The sequence below is a fragment of the Nicotiana tabacum genome, chromosome 3 (genome assembly GCF_000715075.1).
Source record: "Nicotiana tabacum cultivar K326 chromosome 3, ASM71507v2, whole genome shotgun sequence".
NCBI classification, from domain to species: domain Eukaryota; kingdom Viridiplantae; phylum Streptophyta; class Magnoliopsida; order Solanales; family Solanaceae; genus Nicotiana; species Nicotiana tabacum.
Window position 1 is genome coordinate 202,488,566 of NC_134082.1, and position 23,146 is coordinate 202,511,711.

The following is a 23,146-nucleotide window of genomic DNA, read 5'->3' on the forward strand; positions in this document are numbered from 1 at the left end:
ATTGTTCAATCTTTGTAGTATAATCCTCGTATTATAATTGTATAACTTTTTTGTGTGCTCACAAATCATAGGACCTTTTAGGGGTTGATTGCTTACCGAGATTGGAACACTAATCTCAATATAAAATTTGGTACTCCCAAATCTTTTGGTCTTGAAAGTTTAAGGGGTAAAAACTTTGTGAGGCCATGATATTTATGTTGTTATAAAAGCATCTTATTATTGATAAAATAAGTAAAATAATAGTTTAAAGTTGAATTATTTTAAATTTAAAAATATGTCATTTATATTGGAATAGACTTAAAATAAATGAGTACCTAATCTAATTTGAAATAAAGGGAGTCAGTAATATTAGTATAAATTTTATACTAATATCATGATTTAATTTTATCAAAAGGTTAAAGTACGTTTTAAACAGCAGCCTTAAAAAACAACCAAGGGAAAGAGTAAAACTGTGGAAGAGGAAAAGCATGAAAACATGGGGTTTTCACAACAACTAGGTAAACCATTAAACCCTAGTCTTTCCAACAACTTGGGTTCTCCATAAGCAAAAAAACAACTCCAAGATTTCCAGTTTCAGCAAACCAAATGGAATCACAAAGAGATGAGGCCGTCCCTCGACACCCAAAACAGAGCAAACCCCAAAACCCAGCTCATGTTCCATCCATTTCAAGAAAAGATTCAATCTTTTCTATGCCTAACCTTCCTGCAGAACTCATCACAGAAATCTTGTTAAGCTTCCTGTCAATTCCCTCTTGCGATTTAGTTGTGTTTCAAAATCATGGCTTGCAATAATCTCTAGCGCTGAATTTGTGAAAACCTATCTCTTATTATCCGCTAGTAATAAGTACTACACCCACCATGGAGTTATTTTGAGGTATCTAATGATAACAGCGACGTTAAGGACTGTTCTCTTAGCTCTTTACTTCACAATTCTGTTACTGAGGCATTTGACTTGGATTATCCTGGTAAAAATCCCAATCATTTTCCTCGGATTGTGGGTTCTATTAATGGTTTGATTTGTCTTGTCATTAATTCGTTTGACGGTTTACCTGACTTGTTTCTATGGAATCCATCAGTTAGAAAGTACAAGAAATTGCGTAATTATAGACTTAATTTAAGCCGCCGTTACCATGAGGATGAATGTGTTGATTTTAATTTTGGTTTTGCTTATGATGAGTTCCAAAATGATTACAAGGTAGTGGGTGTTTTCCCTATTTACAGATGTATACATTTATGTCGTATTGAAGTTAAAATATATAGTCTAAAGAGTAATTCTTGGAGAAGTATTGATTTTAAAGGTAGGTTGTTGTTGGATGATCATTCGGGTAAGCTTGTGAATGGGAAGCTTTATTGGCTTGACAAGGGATGGAACATTGTTTCTATTGATTTGGCTTGTGAGAAATGGGCAGAGGTAGAGCAGCCCTGCTCTTTTAAAAAATGTGGTTTTTTGAGTTTAGGTGTGTTCAAGAGTGATCTTTCTGCGTTTTGTAATGAAGCATGGACTCATGTAGATGTATGGGTTATGAAGGAGTATGGGGTAAAAGAATCTTGGGTAAAGATATTTACCATCAAGTCTCCTGTTGATTCTACGGCAAATATATTTTATCCACCGATTTTAATGTCAAATGAAGGTGAAATTCTGATTCAGTTTGTATCACGTTTCACAAAGTACAATTCAAAGGATGAGTCGATCAAATATCTGGATGTTACCAACTTTGCTCCATCTCTTGAAGCACAAATCTATGTTAAGAGCCTAGTTTGTCCCTTCATACGGAAGGGACCTCGAACGCAACAACAGTGGAGCTGAAATAACTCAGATGAAGAAAATCATGTGACTAATAACATGTAAGAGGTACACTCGCATTTTTCTTAAGTGCTGTTAAAGTCTAGTTCACTTGTGGGATTAGACTGAGTTTATTGTTGTTAAATTCTAGTTCCATATTGCTTGGGGATCTTCTTAGTCATTTTCCTTTTTTGCACTATTCTCAAGAAATGATGATCTTTTGCAAAAGCAGTCATTTTGTTTATTGTATTTTACCTGGTGTCTCGAATTTCAAGCTCAATGATGGACTTTGTTTCTCTTCTTGAGCTGTGCTTTAAGGAGGATGTTGTACCTATAGATAGAGTAAGAATACAGCACCAGAGACATGGAAATTGTGGCAGGTGAATGCACCAATTACGCCTAGGTTGTAGCCCATGTTTTTTTTCTTCTTATATAAGGTCCCATAGGGTTATTTTTTGATCCAGAGGATTTCTCTTACTATTCTTCTTTAGGTGAAAGTTTGATAGGGCAAAAGGAGGAAACCATCGAATCATTTCTGATTATATACTTTTAACCTTCTTAATTAATACTATTTTGTGGCATTTCCAGAAGGCATTCTTCCTCCTTTGTCTTTAACGCGAGCAAATGTTTCAACTGAGCTTTGTATGGTTCAACTTTGTAAAATTCAATAAGGTATAGTATGAAGCACTCGAGCATGTAAAATAAATGGATGCTGCTTATAAATTATCACTACATCAGCATGCCTTCAGAAATGAAAGAAGCTAAGATGAGACAATGATTCACCAAAGCATCAGCCAACATTACAACAAAGACAACTAGTTACTACAGGAGTGTACTAGTATCACTAAATACTCCATCATGAATAAGAAAAATCTCACTGAAAAAAGCCTAAATGGACAAAATTCAGTTCTCTGTTTCAATACGACTTCAGTATATATATATGCCTTTTCTTTAGGTGCTGCAATGGCCGGAACAATGCTTAGCTTAGTTTCTTACTAATGGATGTTGTAGCTTTTCGGCAATTTTAATTGTGACACTTTTACCAGGGCAATCAGGTGAAGGATGCACGTCATTGAATGATCATCTTGGTTAATGAATGGATGAGATTCCGATGTTTGACACATGCTGTGGGCTGGTGTAGTTCGACTTACTCTCTGCTGATGGATCACCTAATTAAATAGCATTTTGCAGCTAATTACTTAGAATGTCTAGAAAGGCTCAGCGATACAATAGGATCCTACAGAAGTTCTTGTGTAATTAGCTGTTTGTTGGAGGCCTACTACTTGCACTAACCTACCCGTCTAGGGGATGGTAGTGTAATTTAGGTGCTCTTTAGGTGTATTGGTATTTTGTTGTTAATGGTAATATTTACATTTGTTACCAAAAAAAAAAAAGTTCCAATGAGAATGCTGGAGAAGAGGATTGTAATCCATCTCTTCTACCTTCTGTTAAGTACCAAGAACCTAACAACTTCGTATTTATAACTCTATATAAAGATGTTGGGTAGTAGATATGCTTGTGATGCAATGCTCTGTGAGACTGTGACTATTTTATAAGGCATATAAGCTTATTTTCGTCCTTGATTGAAGTCAAAGTATTTAACCATGGTAATTCCTGATTCAGGTATTGTTATTTCTTGTATAATAACATGCATTACTATTCATTTCATATAGACAATACATGAATTATTATTCATGTATAACTAAACTGTGAAACAGACGACAGACGACTGCTTATCAGTTCCATTTCAATGGACGTCCTTGAGATTGTAAAGAGGCACTAAATTGTTTCTCCATGTGCTTTGGTTCCTTATTATCTCTTTCCTCGTTTTCTTCATTTATTTCATTTGTTACACATTTAGGCGAAAAGTTCACGCTCAAATTCAATTGTGCCAGATTCTTGTGTGGTATGTCAGTCTCTATCTGTCACTCCCCATTCATTTTATTATTGTAACATTATTCTTGATAATTGCCAGTTGCTTTAATGTAGAGCATCATTCACATATTGGTAAGGAACACCAAATAGAATGTGGATTACATATCTTAAAATACAAGTTCTTAAGAAATTGCATCAAATAGAATAAGAACTACTACATATAAACATAGCTCGTCAATAGGCTGCATACAAGCATGGAGTATGACGAGAATACAGATTTCTAGTAGCAATTGCTAGCGCATAATTACTGTCATTGCATTATAACTAATCTTCCTGGCTTTGCCAAAAAGTGGTTATATTGGAGCTTAATTTGACCATTTGCTAGCTAACACAGACTACTTGAACCAAGTGCTAGTTAATAGACTTGACAGATAGATGAAAACTGACAGAAGTTGGGTGTCTGTCACACAATATATAGATGGATTATATAGATAGTAGTGGAAGGAAGGGTAAAATCAGGGACACTTGGGGCCACCTTCCTTGGTTTTCCAGTTATTGTAGCAAGGGCAGGTTTGTTTGTTGCCATAGGTGCCAGGGGGCACACACAGACACTTAGAACAACATTTCTGGCAGAAAAACATGCAGGGCTTCTTGAATGAAGTCTGTGAGCAGCGATACGTGCATTTCGGTAGACAATCTGTACAATGCAACCAAAAAAGGAAAGAAAGTTAACAACGTAAATTACCCCCCCCCCCCCCCAAAAAAAAAAAAAAGAACATTAATAATGTAAATTCAAAAAGAAGGTAGAAAGGAGCCCCGAGAACTGTAAAAGTTGTCACCGTATGACCAGGAGGTCATGAGTTCACCCATGAATTGCATAATATGTGTGGAACATAATCAATTTGGTCATGTCCCTTCCTGGACCTACATGTAGATAGGGAACTTTGTGCACCGAGCTGTTATTTTTTTGTTTTTTCCTTTTTTGTTCTTTTTTTAAAGAAAAAGTTCTGAGTGAATATTAGACATTTTGATTGAAGTAGGATAGTAGCTGCACATATGTCATGTTGAAGTGTCTGTACCTTGAGGATGGAGGCTTCCCTGACTAACACCATACTGCAAATTAAGCAGACATAATAAATATAGTTAATTAGCTACGGAAATTAGTTAAAAAGTTCATAAATCATAAAGTCCCAAAACAAGATGGATCTTTACCATTTGGTTATTTCTCTGTGTTTGCAGCTTCGGATCAAGCACTAGTTTGGCTCTTGAAACCTGATCACAGCAAATTATTTATTATTATACCATAAAATTGAAAGAACAAAAATGCATGCATGAGCCGCATGGGTTCAAGACTTCATTAAATATATTTTCAACTATATGTATATAATTCGAGTTGAAAATAATAGGTATATTGACAATGGATGCACAAAATATTTGCGCTCACCTGATTTTGGGCCAAAAAAACTACCAAAATAACAAACAAGACAATGCTCAGTTTCCCAGCCATTGCTATAATTTGTCTAAAGTATCTGAAGCAAAAGAGAATAATTTGAAAGAGTTACGAGGAAGATAATTGTGAAGAGCATTGAACGAGTAGACTGCTATTTATAGAGTGGAATTGAACTTCTCTACTAGATTAAGCTCTTTAGCTAGCACTTGCTGTTGTCACACTCCAACAGTAACCCCTCTGCACTTTTCATTTAATTCAATAGTTTTTTCTCATACTCGAGTTCGAAAAGTTTCTCTTTTTCTTTCATTTTAAAATAAATCAAGGCTATTCACACATAACCTGAAAATATATATGTTAAAAGGCATGGGTAAGGTCTGCGTATACTCTATCCTTCCCACCACTTGTGGGATTATACTGAATATGTTGTTGGTGTTAGGTACCATAATTGCCCTTATTATATCAACAATTAAAAGAGGTGGTAAAAGCTCCCACATGTCCTTTTCATATTTTTCTCACCTCATTAAAGGTAAGCTTTTATATGAAGTAGTCATCCCTACAAGGCATGCCATTGAGTGTATTAAGATGAAATAATTTCCCAAAAATAGAAATAGACGCAACATTAAAAAGTGAAAGAGTAATATGAGTAAAACATTTCAACTTAATTATTCTTAGGGTCATTATTGTCTTTTCAATCTTGGAATGCACATGAGCCGTTCTTTCATTTTTTGGGGATAAATAATACGAAAAATTGAAAGCTAAAAAGTTTCTCCAAATAGTGATGCAAAATAAGATGGAAAGGAACAAAAAGATAGAAAACACAATACTTCTACATGAATAATTGGCCAATTCCTTTACCCTTCTCCACTTAATATCAATCTTTTGTCAAGGATAAGGTTCGAACCTGTGATGTGCATCTAACTCGTACATCACATGTTGCGCTCTTACCACTAGATTCTAGCTATATAGAAAATCAATAGACCATTTTAACGTCAACTTCAAACAACCGTTGAAATTGACTCCTTAATATCGGTAAATTCATCTTCAATAGACTCCTCTTTATAATTGAGAAATTCCCAAGCGGCATTGTTCAAAATTTAGTGAATAATTAGCCCATTCTTCTATTCTTGTTTACTTAATATCGGGCTTTTATTAGTGACAAAGTTCAAATTCGTGATGTATGTCTAACTCATACATCATATGTTGCGCTCTTACCACCAAAGCTCGATGGACAATCAATAGAGCGTCTTTACGTCAATTTCAAGAAATCGTGATTTTTCTCCTCTCAAGTATCTATGGAGGCTTTGTACCAATTGTCATATATGAGTCCGCGAAGGCAGCGCTAAATAATTTAGGGGAAACAAGTTGGGATGAGGAAGTTTTCCATAATCTCACATCAGCATGTGCAAATGAAAACAACGAAAATGACATGGTTCCCTTCTGCATGTGCTTTCACATGCTCTTTTTAGAGGTACACAACGCCAGCTTTCAATTACTGTTAGTAACTAACATCAACAACAATGAACAGCAACTCCCAAAATATTAATGGACTTCCAACTATAAAAGATCTTCTATATCCAACTAACTAATAAAGTGCCTCACTCACAAGTTATATCTACAATTGTTTTGAGTGGCTACTATTCTTCTCACTTAATGCTCACTTTTTTTTTTTTAAGTATTATACTCCAACCATCAAGACAAAAGAGAAGAAGAGTAAGCTACACTTTGATATTATAAGCTTACTCCGCGAAAAAATAAAAAATAGCCAGATTTACAATTGGTAATTAAAAAATAGCTATAATTTCAAAAATATCGAAATTTAGCCACTTTTTTATGTAAAGATAAAAATTTGAACAAAAAAACCCTTAAAAATCCGAAAATATTCTAAGATAATATGTTGGAGTTCGAATTTTTTTCATATGAGCTTCCAGCATAATGTGCAGGAATTTCATAATGTGCTGGAGTTCGAACATAATATGTGGGAAGTTTATATGCAGGGGCTCTATGATCCAGCATATTATGCTGGAATTTTCCATGTACTGAAGTTCGTAAAAAGGGAGAAAGTTGACTTTGAGAAAGAAGGTACTTTTTGCCGCTTTATTAGTAAGTAAGCTCTAACATAATATGCTGGAATTTTATAAGCAAAAGCTCCATAATCCCGCATATTGGAACTTTCTGTGTTTCAGCAAAATAGTGGCTATTTTTCAATGACTTTACAAATGCTGGCTATTTTTCAGTTACCAGTACGAAAACTGGCTAGCCCGTGCTATTTTCACGCTTACTCTTCTTCTCTTTTGTCTTGACGGTTGGACTATAACACTTCACAGGCACATCCGGAATATGAACTTGATGGATTTAATATTTAAGATTTTTAGTACGGAACTCACAATTCTTTTAATATTATGTGTTCAGAATCTAATATTTATACACTAAAAATTTATGATTTTTCACAATCATATGTTATATTTTTATTTCGTGTCGAAAATATTGTGTTCGATTGAACTTTGTTTCTCCAAAGCTACTTCCGCCACTGTTTAATAGGGCCTTATTAGCAGTCTGTACTTTCCCCGTTCCATTAGCTCAGCCCGTGATTAGGGATGGTAATTGGTGCGATGCGGTGCGGTGCGGTTGCAGGGGAAACCCGCATAAACTAGCAAAAATTTCAACCCGTCCCGTCCCCCGACGCATAGTATTTTCACCCGCGTCCACCCGCCTGCACATAGACCAGCGGGAGAATTTGCATCTATACCCACTTTTTGGGTCATGTTTTTGGGCTGAAGTAGCAAAGACAATCACACAAAACTTTAGCATTTTTGTAGACGGGACTGAAGTAGCAAGTGTGCTGAAGTTTTTGTTTTGTAACTGCCGAAAGTTTTTGTTTGTAACTAGCGAAGTTCAGGTCTAGAGCTGAAGTTTTTGTTTGTAACTGGCGAACTTCAGCCTTCTTAGAGTTGAACTTCAGCCCACTACATTGTGAATGCTCCATATATCTTTTCAGCTTGTTGGAAGGTTTGTCTCTTATTTATGTCTTTTTCTTTTTCAGTATACTCTTTTATCAAATATTTCTTGCAAATTTAGTAGAGATTACATGTTTTGAATGACTAAAATTCTCTAATATGTTGTAACATGTGAATTCATTAGGTCGTCAAGCCTCTGCTGCAGGAGAGGACAAGAAAAAAGCTGAAAAGCTTTGAATTTCTTCTAATGGAACTATCGGATTGAGGGCGGATATAACTTTGAGGAGGAGAAGGAGAAGGAGAAAGGGGGCTGAAGTTGTTTAAAAACTGGGTACAAGTTCAAACTTTTTAAAAAAATGGGTATAGGTTAAATGGGGGCGACCAAATAAAGCGACCCGTGCAATTTTTACTAGACCCGCGTCCACCCGCCTGCCCCGCACCGCATAAGTATTTTTTTTCATTTTGTTTACTTATTTCCTTTTTATATTTTGGTTGGAATTTTCAATTTAATCAACCGAAAAATTGAAAATTATTTTTGTTTCTTAAGTGTTGAATCTCAATTAAAAAAGAAAACCAGATTATTTCTAGCATTGTGATTTGGAATCAAAAGAATCCAAATGAAGCACTGTATGATGACATAGCGTGTCATCATTGTAAAATTAGTGTTACAGTAATACTGTTTCTTAGTTTTTGTGAAAATATTATTTTCAGATTATGAAAATATCGCTAAGTAATATTAACGTATTATCTTTGACGAATTATATCATAAAATTATTATTAATATAATAAACAAATTGTTTATATTTTCTTTTTCCAAAGTGGATTAGCAATTTGTTGAGAAGCAAGTTTTATGGGTCATATGGTGATCACAGGAAACTCAAAATAAGAAGAAAAATCCTTACACCATCGTAAACCCGCATATACCGGCAACCTGCGCCGCCCCGCATCGCTTTTATGAAAAATATTTCAACCCGCCCCGCCCCACATAGCTTTAAACCCGCACCGTTCCGCATAGCTTTAAATCAGCACAGTCCCGTTTACCATAATTAAACATTTCTGGAAGAATTAAAGAGAGAAAGCATGTCCAAAACATGATATTAACAGATTTTGTTAGCATCTATACATAGGATTCACCACCAGAACATATCGCGACAATATTTTCTCAACTATTATACATCATTTTAATCTCAAACACAAGCCTCAAAGCTTGCAAATTTCACTCCATCGAAATCGAAACTTGCTCTCCCATAATGGTGGTAAAGCACAAACTTTTTCTATTTACAATTTGAAAATACAAAGAATACCCCCTGACGAGCAAGATACAGGAGGAGTTAAATACTTAGACCCGGAGATCATTTGCATCTTGCAAGAACAGCCTGCAAAACCCGGAGATCATTTGCATCCTTGCACCTCAAAAGCTTCTTCAGAAGAAATTAGTCCCCACAATGATCGTCTATTTCTCAGACAAACATTCTTGGAACATGTGTAAATAACGAGACATCACATATTCTCCATATTCTGTCAGAAACATGCCGGGGAATCTGAATTCTCATTGCATACATGCTTGGACTGGAAACTTCTACCCCGGCTGCACTAGAGAGTGCAGGCTACACGATCGAGAAAAGAACCAGAGCGTCCCAGATTTGAGATCCTAATCATGTTCATATATACAATAGAATCTGCATCTCATCAAACGCTATGTTGCACAAGATGACACCGGCCAGTGCAGTAATTCAAGGGGTGTGAAGTTACACATGAACCCAATCAATTGAAGAAATAAGGAGATTCTAGAACATCTCGCATATCAAAGTCCCCACGTTCAGGTAAAGGTGGGAATAGCAATGTAGGATAAGAAGTTTGGAAGCTCTCCAACAACTGCCCAAAGATGGAAAGAAACAAATGAGCGGATAATGAAGTAACATTTTCCAGATTTTGACACATGAAACGCCTTAAACTAACATTAGCGAATGGTTCAATCCTTTGATCAATGGGACAGGTTCTCATTCTTGCAACTATTTCAGAAGGAAAAAGAAAGAAGAGAAGAAAAAAGATGATAGACTTTGGATTATTGAATAAATCATTAAACTTCACCAGCTCCGCTTGATAACAAGAAAGAGCTGCAGTCAATCTATAGAGAATTATTTTTTCCAATGGTCAAAGGCTCACAGGCATCAAAAAAATTAAGTTATAATGCCCTCTTAAATATTTGTTTAAAAGGTGGAGAGAGGATTCTTAAGGAAGAAGAAGCACTTGGAAAATTAATAACATGATATTTGCTACTTTTCTAATAATGTTTACTTACTTTCTCAAGAATTGGAGCTTCATAAAGCTCTACAAACTTTTCTCTCAATATCCTGTTCAACTTATCAACATCGCATGCATGCGTCCAATACGAGTCATGAACACCTGCAGCAAAAAAATGCTTAATTGTTTTCCTTCTACAGAACCTGCTTAAAATGGGGCGAAAAAGAGAACTAAAAAGACCTGCAAAATTTAAGCCTGCCCTTCTGCATGCAACTGCAGTCATCATCATATGTGAACCATCAAGGGAGTGAATGAAGTTTGGCGGAAAAGCTGTCCTTTGCCTCTTGACCATTACCTGCAAAGGGCATAGAGTTTTAGAAAATTTTCAACTGGAAATTTGCCAAGTTCAATCTAAAGAGGAAACACTGAAGAATAATATGCAAATGAAAGTACAAAATGAGCACTCATTTGTATCCGTTCCCACCTTGTTGATATAGAGGTAGAATATAAGATAACACGGAGCATGAGGGCAAAGACAAGAAAAGTACCTTTTCTGTTTCCCGTTGCAAAGTCAAAATCTGGAGAGACGTCTTAATCTGCACAAGATTTACCAAATAGAGATTTAATGACATGAGGATTTTGCTAGAGCATGGTGACCAAAAATTAACAACATAGTAATACTCACAAGATGTCTTCCAATTTTGCGGTAAGGCTGAACAACTGGAAGTCCAAGAGGAGTTGTCCATCTGACTGGTTCATTTTCAGAAGCAATTATCTGTTGAAACCTCGAGGTCAATGAAGGTAAACTGTAGCAGGAGTAAGATTCTAATGCACCTTCATCATTGTGATCAGATATTTGTACAAGATTTCCAGTCTCAATTTTTTTGCATCATTGAATAAGCATAGTTCTTCACTTCTTCTATAATCTGATAAGCCTACTTCAGATGGAAAATCTTTGACTGACCTTCAAATGCCTCATGGAAGAATTAGAGAAAACTCGGAACATGTATCGACTAAAACTGGATCTTGGGCACTATACCTAGTATAAGTTCCATCTTTAGTTCTCAACCCCCCCCCCCCCCCCCGGGACTAGTACTGACACGGGATCTCTGGTTCTATGGAGTGAAAGAAATAGGAGAGCTTTCAAGGAAATAGAGGACACAATTGCACAACTCAAGACATATCACTTGTTTTTAGTTATTCTTGGAGCCATGTGATCCCATTTAGTGTTGATAATTAGGAGCATTTTGTTGAAACCATGTCTTGATGTAGGTTCTACCACTTTCTGTATACCAGACTTTTCCTCAATTATCTCAGTGAATCCATTTATCAGGAAAAAAACTTCCACCAAATAAAATCTTTGCAATCATGTGTCAAGAACAACAGGAACATATAATCATAGACGTACATGTCCATACTGATAGCTTTTTATCATCATCAGAAATGAAAGTAGAAAAAACAGGGTCGACCAAATTAACACAAGTAATTTAGACTAAGATAACTAAATGATGACCATTGAAGAGTTACTACACTGTAAGAGCTTCGTCCAAGAAGTTAGTCCGTCCAGTAATTGACACCATAAAAGCAACATTTTAACTGCTCAAATGACCTAAACAGAAGAGGGGCTGAACTTACAACACATATCAGTGGTGATAATGTAAGAAATTAGGCATACCTTAGCACATTCTCCGAGCCAAGTCATGATGCTGCGTGCAGCTTCAAACATCTCCCCTAATGCAGTTAACGTGACCTAATGAATGCATCAAAAGGTGTTGGTTATTGACCAAGATAAGAAGTAAGAACTTATTATATGATGTTTTTTTTATAAAAGAACTTATTATATGATGTAGTGAGCGTTTATTCATTGGCAAATTCGTTAGCACTCTATAACCATCACGACACTGGCAATGTCCTTTTAAAGATCTTCATGTGATACAATACATCGATTATGCTTAGAGAAAACAAGAAAGCATGACAGTGGACTATGTATGGGTGTGAACACACAAATGGACAGGCATTTTCAGGCAAAGCAGAAACCAGATCCAACTGCCACCTGAAGTCTAGCAGTTCTGATTCTTTGGTTTTAAGCATTTGAAGAGTCAATTCTCAACTGATAACAGTTAAGCCAGGAAGGAGCTATTAAAGGGGTATAAATTATAATCTCCATCTTGCCCTTACTTTTGCAGCATAGCAAGCAGCACCAAATAGCTCAGAATCATCAGCAATTGCTCCACGCTCCTTTAACCTCCTCTTTATTTGATCACGAGCCCCAATGTAAGTGACCCCATAGACTGATGTCATCACAGTCTGCTTCACCAACTTCCTGTCAACCTGTCAAACCACTGCATTTCAACTGCCAACAATTGCAGAAATAGGGACTATGCTGTTGGTAATGAAACAACAGTGGCCTTAACAAGGTGAACGGTATGATACCTGATTAACTAAAACCCTTGCACGCACAGCGTCTGGAAATTCTGCAGGATCTCTCTGTGCATCTCTTTTCATAATATCAAGGACTCTGAAAAAATAGCAACATCAAAATATTGTTCACTGTGCCTTATTCCTCAATACTAACTTCCAAATGTTTAAACTTAATTAGCCAGAATTGGTATACAAAGACGAAAATATTCCAACTCAATGCTGCTTTTGACAGTTAAGAACTCTGAACCTATAAGCATTTGAACTTGTTATAAACTCCGAAATGAGTACAAAAATCTTAAAAAAGAAAGAGCTTCTAGTTCCAATTCAGCAATGATAAGACTCCATGGTGTATGTTTATTGACTCCTCCAAAACTTCATTATTGACCAGTTTTCCCATGCACATAACGAGCAAGTTTCTTTTTTTTTTTTTAAATAACGTGGTGTTCGGGCCACTTGCGCGCACTTCAACTAAATGTCTGCTACCTCCCACCAGAAACAGGTATTCAAGGCTTGGACGGATGGGAGGAAATCACCTAGTGTTTTTGTGTCCGCTGGGATTTGAACCTGAGAACCTCAGATTCTCAACCCACTTCATTGATCAGAAAGTTCAGTTAAGCATTCTAGATTTTGTCTTACACTATCTGATGCGCGCTGAGCAGTCAATTTTGAAGCCAAATCATGTCATGTTGGTTTGTTTGTGGCATATGGGTTCATTTTACAATTTATAGTGAAAAATTGTACTCCCTCCGTTCCAATTTATGTGAACCTGTTTGACTGGGCACGGATTTTAAGAATAAAATGAAGACTTTTGGAATTTGTGGTCCTAAACAAGTCCAAATGGGGCCCAGAGTATTTGTGTGGTTATAAAAGCTTCTCATTAAGAGTAGAGTTGTAACTTTAAGCTAAATTGTTACCAAATTTAGAAAGGGTTCATTCTTTTTGGAACGAACTAAAAAGCAAATAGGTTCACATAAACTGGAACAGAGGGAGTATACATTTTTTCTTAGACTTTGGCGCAACATGGCTCCCTTTGATGTAGATGATAGTAACGCCATTGTTGACTTTCTTAGCTCAACTTGAAATAGATTTACATTTTGGTTGTAACTTAGCTCAGCATTTCCTTTATGCTGGTATTATGTTAAAAGTTACCCATTACCTATCCAAAAAAAAGGTAATACCTTACACGTGCTGCACTGTTTTCTCCTCCTTAGAAAGTCACATGCAATAAAGCAAAGCATAGATTAACATTGATACAATTTTCTTTCTATCCCAATACAGTTCCTTCTCCCACACGACTATATAAACTACCTAAAGATTTGTTATGGCAGGAAAGGTCAATCTGCACCCACTCCTGACGTTATACTCTCTGGTCAGTGGTTTGTCAAATGCTAATGATTAAGTGTTCGCATACATTATGCTTAAACATGGGATAATTGTTCGCCTCACATGAAAGTGAAGGTCAAGACAGAGAATAGGAGCACCTCAAGGTCTCAAGTCTAATTATGTCTTAGAGGGAAGAGGATTGAAAAACTCACCTAGCTGCTATGCCAGAGTAAACATCAGCAGGTTTTTCTCCAGCAACCAAATTAACTGCAGCAGCTCCCAACTGAACAGATGATTGTCAACAGAAGAGTTGATTAAGTAGATGCCAGAGATCATTAGACTTTAGAGAATGAAAATCGAAGTGACAAATAATTCGTTTGGATTAACTCACAGAGAGAAGGAAAATGAACTCTATGCTTGAATTGATAAGATGAGAAAACAAAGCAAATGGCATTCATTGTAATCATAAGTTAATAACTAAATAATCACTCAAGAGATGCAACATGTACGGGTTTTTTTAATAAGAATGTCAGCACCATACTTCATGCTTTTTATTACCTTATCTCTTCCAAGGGCAGCATAATGTTGTAAACCATTGCAGGAACCATCCTGAAAAGTACAACAAAAGTTTATAAGATAAATTCTAATACATTCTACATACAAACTCAAAATACTACAGAGAGATTCAATCGCAGAAGATGAAGGACTTCGGCAGCAGGTGGTCTCAAAGCCATAAATAAATATAGTCTCTTCAGTTGTGAACTTATATCAAGTAATATCGCTCGAACAGCAGTTAGTTTGAGAAATGAATAGGTGTCCAGGTGCAACTTGAGTTGTAGCCCAACTCCTTTGTTCTACATATGAACTGACAACTTTCATCAACCTACATTCAAGAAACTGAGAAACGACCAAAAAGAATAATCCTTTTGTTTGAATTTTTTCGCTAGTCTGGGGAACCAACTAACGAAAATCTGCCAGCTTGTCCAAAATACGTTTGTTTATTATGGAATTCAAACCCCCCAAAAAACTGCTTGAGATACATAACCCATCAATTGACGAGGAAGGTAGTACATAAAAACATTCTAAAATCTTTGCAAATTTGCCAAAAATAAATTAATAAAATCCAAAGGCCAAATACATAGACAGCCCATTCAACTTGGCACTATTTTCCATTTTGGCATTCTATCTCTACCTTGTTCCATTTTGGCACTCCAACCCTATTTTTATGTGTCACTTTAACACAAAAGCTGACTAGTCACATAGTGTGAGTTACCTCACCTGGTAGGCGTGTGAGGCATCTTTTTTTTGGCAAAACTCCTTCTCCAACGGTAATAAAATTTCTGTTGGCCCCATATTTAATCCCCCGATTTCCTTCCCCATTATTTCTTCTTCATTATTTCCTTCCCCATTCACTGTTGCCTTATCTTCATTCTCAAAGTTCCAAAGCTTTCATCCGATTTCATACCAGGCCATCCAGAAAACTTCGAACTTTTGCAAATTTGTATTAAATTTCTTTTATGAGTTTATTTCATCTAAGCTTCAAGGTTGAAGTGAATCCATGTCTCAAAGAAAATTATTTTCTACACACACTGTTTTTCGAAATTAAAAACCCTTGCTTTTGTATCAATTTCCCAATATAACACAGACAAAAAAAAAATGCATGGACAAATCGACACTTACTAGTACAAGAACTACATTAATAAACAGTAGCTACTTCTATGGCCAACAAAAATCAAAACTACTCTTTAAATCAGTCTCGAATGATGAATATGAAGAAATGATTGATGAATATGTGATTCTCGTCTTCAGATGATGAAGAAACCACTGATAATTGATGGGTTCATCGTGTGTGATTAGGGATTCGGGAAGGAGCTTAGGGTACTATTACGATTAGGGATTTGTGACAGAGAGAAAATAAGAAGCGGGACCCTAATTTTACCCAAATACAGTCGGTTTCGGGTATTTTAATATTGACCCGTTTGACATGGATGAAAAAAAACAGGTGGCAACATTTAATTGAATATTTATTACATCTCAGATTTGTCTATACACACGCGCTATATTTTTTGCACTGGGTTCAACTTTTGTGTTAAAGTGACACATAAGAAACGGGGTTGGAGTGCCAAAATGAAACCAGACTGAGATAGAGTGCCAAAATGAAAAATGGTGCCAAGTTGAATGGGATATCTATGTATTGGGCCAAATCCAAATATATCAGTGACTTCCACATAAGACTATGTGCTCCCTTATAATCATACTGACATGCTTTTCATAACTCAAAGCAATGACTTGAAAAGAATTTGCAAAGTACGCTCAATGTGAGCCAAACATCAAAAGGCAATTTTTTTCTTTTTTTGAGAAATGGTAATGTGTAATCAGCATAGCACTAAGGAAGTGCAGTCAAATACGTACAAAGGGTTATCTGAGGCAAAGATAGAGCCCCACAAATATGCCTAGTCTATTCCTGTGGGGTTTTCATGAGTTCTAGCATAAATTCTGCAGTATTTTCATATACTTCTTTACATCAGAATGAGTATAGTGTTGAATTTGTCCTCAAAGGTTTCTTTCTCTTCCAAAATGTCAAACAGACAAATTAAACGTGTAGGACCCTATTAGTAGTTAAACTTACCTGGTGCACAGGAATATGAGAAACTGACGTCTCTGGGGACGAGCTTCTGACAGCTTCACTAAGATTAATGCATACAGCCAGGCACTGAAAGGGATCCTCTGCATTCAACCACCAGCGCCTTCCTTCAAGTGGTTTGTCAGCAGAATCAAATATATCATCCATGTGATTTTCAGTAAAACCTATTCTACCCTCGAGAGATAATTTCTCCACACCACCAGCAAATAGATTTGCCAAGTGTATCTTCAACCAGCGCAAGCCTGACACTCCAAGAGGACGACCTTCGGCAAACTCCAGGACACCCCGACAGATATCAGAACCAAGATGGTTTAAATGTGGATGCATCGGGTATGCACGACCTCGGAAATCAACGTTGTGCGGGTAGAAGAAACTTTCTTCATCTTTCATTTTACGCGCTACCTGTCAAATCATGAAGAAGCAAACCTCAGGAGGAAAATCAAACAGATACAGAAATTAATTGCAACTGTGCCCGAATAAGTTTTCTATGTATGTTTCCAGATGTTATTGGAAGTATTAGTATCTTAAAAGATAAACGAGAGAAGCAATTGGAACCCACAGCGAGTTTGAGCTCGATGTCACATCGTTGTGAGTGCCTTTCTCTGTTCTCTTTCTTGACAGATTTTACTTTCCACCTCCACTTCGTGCGTAGTGCCTCATCTTCTGTATCTGGTTCTTCTGGCAAAGGGGCCTGAAAACAACAGAAATTACAGCAATTGCCAGTTCCTTCATCACAAACCATTTACACAACTTATTAAATTCATTTGCTTAACAATGAAAATGAAAGTAGCTTTTGAATCTCAATCGGATAGTTAAGAGAATAGAGTAACTAACATCATCACGGTCAACCAAATCAGCCAGCCGACCGCCACCAGCCCATATTCTATCAACGACAGAAAGTACCCTTTTGTTTATCCTCCATTTGGTATTTCCCAGAGTATCAAGAGCCTGGATACAAATAAAAAGGACATGAGCCTCAAGTTTCATGATATGAGCAAACAAAGGAAACATATGATCCTCAGATTTAAGATTGAATAAATTATTGGTCCATGAACCTCAAAAACTGGTTGCAACTGGTTCCTAGAGGCTCTCTTTACCGCTTCACGTTGTTGTCTTGCTCCATGTGTCCGCATTACATATGAAGGCAGATAGAGGTGTCCACCCTTATCATAACTGAAGACAGATAAACAAGATTTAGATAAATCTATTATATGGAAAAACAAGATATAGATACATATTACATACATAGACAAAAAATTACTATATAGACAAAAAATTACTATACCCTGTCCACTTCACTGGAGGCACCAACATTGGCATGTAAGGTATCACCATGTGCCTTGCCTACTTGCAGGACAAAGGTAAACAAAACAATGAGGAATAGTTCTCATATCTGGTAGCTCAATTAAACAAGCGTAGCTAATAAACAAAAGAAGCTTTTAAATGAGACATATACCTCCTAAAGAATAAATAATTACTTACAGTTCTTTCAAGCCCTTTGAAAACCAGTTCGTCACATTGGATAATACCATATCTTCTGCTGGCACTCCTGTAATGGAATAATACCACAATAATCATCAATTGGTTGTCACAAATAAAATCAACTGAAAGTAAATAGAATGAACCAGTACTTTGTTTCTTTAGCCACAGTTCTAACACTGTGTACAAAGGCAGGTCGAATGTCAGGTGGATCAACTGCTAACTGATTAGCAGGAGGCTGTATATAAGCGGTCTGCAGAAGCAGATCAATCAACCGGCTTCCAACCTGGTGGCAACAAAGGTACTGTTAAAACTTCATAAATAACAAAATATTGAATTTTCAACGACATCAACAAGGGTAGGCCCAGACCTTCGCTCTAGCATCTTGCCCCCAGGGCTTTGAATCGTCTTGACGTCTCACTATCTGGCCCACTGCACGTAACTTCTGCTTTTTCATCAGATTAGTGACTTTCTTGCGCAGTTTCTCTTGTTCTTGAGTGACATGTTCCCCATCTTCCTTTTGCTTGTCTTTCTCGGCTTTCTGCTTCTTTGTTTTCTCTAAAAAGTTGTGTATTCTAACCTGGTCCATGTGGAAGTGCAAGATCAGCTCAGGTACTGTCAAATAGAAGTCAGTCAAACAACAACAACAACAACCGAGTAAAATTCAACAAGTAGGGTCTGGGGAGGGTAGCGTGTACGCAAACCTTACCCTTACTCGGAGGAGTAGAGAGGATGTCTCCAATAGACTCTCGGCTCAAAGTAGATCAGTAACATCAACAGAAACCAGAAAAATAATACCAGCAACGTAGAAACCAGAAAGTAGAAAGACAAGCAATAACAACAAACAGTAACAATGGCACGGTACTACAAACACGAGGAAGTGGTATGGACACAATATGAACTCAGTACGAAGTAGAAAAATGCTCAACTACCTTCTAACCTTCAACCCTAATGCTCGACATCCACACCTTCCTATCAAGGGCCATGTCCTTGAAAAGCTGAAATCGCGCCATGTCCTGCTTGATCACCTCTCCCCAATACTTCTTAGGCTGCCCTCTACCTATCCTCATACCCGACAAAGCTAGCCGCTCACACCTCCTTACCGGGACATCCAGGCTCCTCCTCCGCACGTGCTCGAACCATCTAAACCTCATCTCCCGCATCTTGTCCTCCATAGGAGTCACGCTTACCTTCACTCAAATATCTTCATTTCTAATCTTATCCAGCCTAGTGTGCCCGCACATCCATCTCAACATCCATATTTCTGCTACTTTCATCTTCTGGATATGAGAATTCTTGACTTGCCAACACGCAGCCCCATACAACATGGCCGGTCTAACCACCGCTCTATAGAACTTACCTTTCAGTTTCGGTGGCACCTTCTTGTCACACAATACGCCAGATGCTAGCCTCCATTTCATCCACCCCATCCTTATACGGTGCGTGACATCCTCGTCAATCTCCCCATCCCCTGGATAACCGACCCAAGGTACTTGAAGCTTCCTCTCTTGGGGATGACTTGTGACGCAAGCCTCACGTCCATGTTTGCTTCCCCCGACATGCCACTTAACTTACACTCCAAGTATTTTGTCTTAGTCCAGCTCATTGAAACCTTTAGACTCAAGGGTCTGTCTCCGCACCTCCAACCTCATGTTAACGTCGCCTCGCACCTCTTTAATAAAAAACTATATCATCAGCGAATATTGAATAACATACACCATGGCACCTCCCCTTGAATATGATGTATCAGTGCGTCTATCGCCAGGGCAAATAAGAACGGGCTGAGCGCAGATCCTTGGTGTAATCCCATCACAACCGAGAAATGCTCTGAGTCGCCTCCCACTGTCCTAACAATAGAAGTCTATGTCCTCTTCAGTTTATCCCACCATTTATTGGACTTGAAACTTGACACAGGGTAAAGCCAAAATAAGCTCTTTCACCGGTTAGCCAACATAACACCATAATACACTATCCAATATGCTTGAAATCTATCTTGTCTAACATATAAAGATGTCAACAGAACAGTTCAATTTATCACTTACATTAGATCTAACAAATAAACAATATTGAATATTCTTGTTATCAAGAGGAACCACACGCACCAATACAGTTTAACCCATCAAGCCAAAGTTAGTTAAACTACCCTGACACATTTACATCACATCAATAATTAGACATTTTGAACATCTTGCGCAAATTTAGAGGCTAAAGTATGACATATTGTGCAGTTATTATGACCAGGCTATGATTTTGAAACATGCAGTTCATTTTTTGATACTCATACTTCAGAGCCTTTTTCCAAAAGTTGTGCACTTTGGACTGATCAATGAATGTCGCTCCTCCTTCGACCTCCTTGTTCTTTATTAAATTCATTTTCTTTACACCTCCTTTCCAATTTATAACCCTAAAATTCATCAGATCTTTCTATCGAAGAACCTACAAAGGTAACTAGTCTGCCATTTGATAGGAGTGACGGAATCTAATCATATTTGTTTCACTAAATATGCTCCCATACACATGAACCTGCTGAGCTACATCCAGCCAAAATCAAAGCAGGTGAACATTTACATTCAATTTTTTTCTGGAACCACACTGACAGTGTCAACAAGGCAAGCGAAATTTTCTAGACCATAATATTCAAACTGGTAGCATTGACTTTTTTGTTTGCCCTATATCATACGTCTTTAAATAAAGTACTTGTTATGCCAATTAGGTCAAATTTGCAATGATACTATCGTGGAAGCGTTTTTTTTTTGGTTAACAATGTAACATGTATCAGCATATTAATAAATCTTCAGCACAAGTTGTGCTGGAAGCCAAAAGCTGAAATTTACAAAAACCTACAAGGCCCACTATTACAATCCTTGCACTTCTTACAAGGAGTCTAGTACTTGTAAAATTGACTCTAAATCATCACTATACTCTGCTTTACACCAAAAACAAAAAAGAAGAACACAATTCATCTTAATTTACTGAGTAGAGCTAATTGTATCCTCAAAGCATCTTGAATTCCTGTCCTTCCATATTGTCCACCAAATAGTTGCAGGGTCTAGATTGCAACTATCGTGCAAGCATTTGATGTCACTAGATTGCAACTTAGCTATTTTCTTGTTGACATAGATTACTAAACAGAAATATAGAATGCCGAAAAATAATTTGCCTTCATATTTTTAGATGCTTAAGGAGTCCCTTAATTAATCAAGACGGCAGTCACTCCAGCCTAGATTACTATTGCCCTTTGACCAAAATGAAATTTCTATTACATTCATATATATTTTCCCATATGCGATTTAAGGATCCTCCCACTTTCACTTCAAGCTTTGGCAGTTCCACATGAACTACACCAAAGAAGAGGGGCTGAATAACACATAAGAAATACTTAGAGAAAATTCATAATGCAGCAAGTTTGATACAAATTTTTGTGTTCTCTATATCACGCAGAGAAATTTCATTTACTTACAACTGAGATTAGCAAACAGTAAGAGATAAGCTTAAGGCTAACTAACCTCCTGTTCGATTGCATCACCAATAACAAGCGCAGCTTGTACCACTCGTGCAGTACCATGGTCACCACCCGTCATCAACAATCCCATCAACTTATGCATTGTGATAACTGCCATCATATCTGCAGGTAACTGATACAAGTACTTAGCATAAGCTGCTTTACTCTTCCCTTGACTACATAATTCCTGCTCTTCAGCTATCTTATCGCGCAATGGCTCAAACCATCCTAAAAACAATGACTTCACATAAGGCAAATTGGGTGCTAATTTCTGCTCACACATATCAAACAAAAGCTCCTTATACTCCTTTGCTGCTTGTTCCCATGCCTCTGTCTCTACTTTAACTTGCCTCCTTTTAAGTGTTTGATACTTCCTATGGCCCATACCACTAGTCAACATCCTTTGCTTCCGGCGCCTAAAAGCAAACTGCTTTTTCTCTTCTTTCTTCAATTCTGTTAACAGTTCGTGAACTTCATCAACCACAGACACATCTTCTTCAGCATCAGTGGAAGATACTGCTACAGCCTCAGCTACACTAGCATAGCTCTTTCTCCAGCAAAAATTGTTATTCACTTGGTTTTTTATTAAGGGTCTGCTCAAAAACTCATCCCCAGGCAAATATTCGCCAAGATTCTGAAACCCCATCACAATATTTGAACAAGAAATTGGAATTAAGGATCTAAATTTCGTATTGTCCTTAAAAACTGAATCTTGACCAAAACCAAGAAAGCTATAAGTACGATTCTTGGAGCTAAAAAGAAGCTTTTGTGGGGTTCTTGAAGAGAGCTGTTTGATTATATTTCTCCACATAATAGGGGAATTGTGATATGGGTTTATATCTAAACCTGTGGGTTTATCAGTGAATTGGTTTAGTTTGATGGTAAGGGAAATGGGGGTTTTAGTGCTGGACATCAAATTTGTTCAGAAAAATTTAGGTTGGAATAAATATAAGAGAGAAGTGAATTGATGGATCAGTAGAAGTGCAGAAATTCATGAGACTGAAGTCTGAAGGGTAAGTAGAGGAAAAATAGGGGAATTTGATATTTGATCTTTCAGGGAGGTGGCTATAGAAGTGAACCGACTTTATAAACCCTCCTTAAACCTTTGGGTCCGATGTGGCTAATCAGCAAATCTGTAGCCTATGCACTCTGGTTACTTTTTGACACTTTGTTATATTTCATCTGCTTTACGGGCTAGCCTCGACCAAGCGACACGTGTATGCCTACTTCAGAATTTTTGGGCGAAAGTTTTTCTCACTAAGAAACAAAAAGAAAAGCCATAATTTGGATTTTTAATGTATTTTGGATGTGAGAATTTCTTTTAATATGGTTAAATAATTTTTAAAATGTTTATCAAAATGGGTGCATAATGCTTGATACAGTTTTGAACCAAATCTTTTTCCACTTAACAAGCACTCACAGATTCAATGTAAACTTCTCGATGCAAATTCAAATTTATCGAACTCTAAGC

At 37.0% G+C, this 23,146-nt stretch overlaps 2 protein-coding genes and 1 pseudogene across 2 annotated transcripts; 1 reads left to right on the plus strand and 2 right to left on the minus strand.

Moving 5' to 3' along the window:
* Window positions 1-447: 447 nt before the first annotated feature.
* LOC107770407 (F-box/kelch-repeat protein At3g23880-like) lies at window positions 448-2,967 on the plus strand (annotated as a pseudogene).
* An 820-nt stretch (window positions 2,968-3,787) lies between these two features.
* Window positions 3,788-5,273, minus strand: LOC107770403 (protein GAST1). The gene is made up of 4 exons (XM_016589707.2): window positions 5,103-5,273; window positions 4,871-4,930; window positions 4,738-4,771; window positions 3,788-4,355 (listed from the first exon to the last, which is right to left on the minus strand). Exons 1-4 carry the CDS (start codon window positions 5,163-5,165, stop codon window positions 4,174-4,176), a joined length of 339 nt encoding a protein of 112 aa, XP_016445193.1. The 5' UTR covers window positions 5,166-5,273; the 3' UTR covers window positions 3,788-4,173.
* A 3,868-nt stretch (window positions 5,274-9,141) lies between these two features.
* On the minus strand, window positions 9,142-22,803 carry LOC107770404 (DNA-directed RNA polymerase 2, chloroplastic/mitochondrial). Its single transcript, XM_016589708.2, has 19 exons — window positions 21,680-22,803; window positions 18,544-18,753; window positions 18,326-18,459; window positions 18,177-18,243; window positions 17,980-18,038; window positions 17,750-17,867; window positions 17,529-17,642; window positions 17,254-17,385; window positions 16,680-17,096; window positions 14,609-14,659; window positions 14,263-14,333; window positions 12,740-12,824; window positions 12,485-12,637; window positions 11,982-12,056; window positions 10,992-11,081; window positions 10,855-10,902; window positions 10,547-10,661; window positions 10,365-10,468; window positions 9,142-9,937 (listed from the first exon to the last, which is right to left on the minus strand). Exons 1-19 carry the CDS (start codon window positions 22,586-22,588, stop codon window positions 9,827-9,829), a joined length of 3,063 nt encoding a protein of 1,020 aa, XP_016445194.2. The 5' UTR covers window positions 22,589-22,803; the 3' UTR covers window positions 9,142-9,826.
* Between the last annotated feature and the right edge of the window lie 343 nt (window positions 22,804-23,146).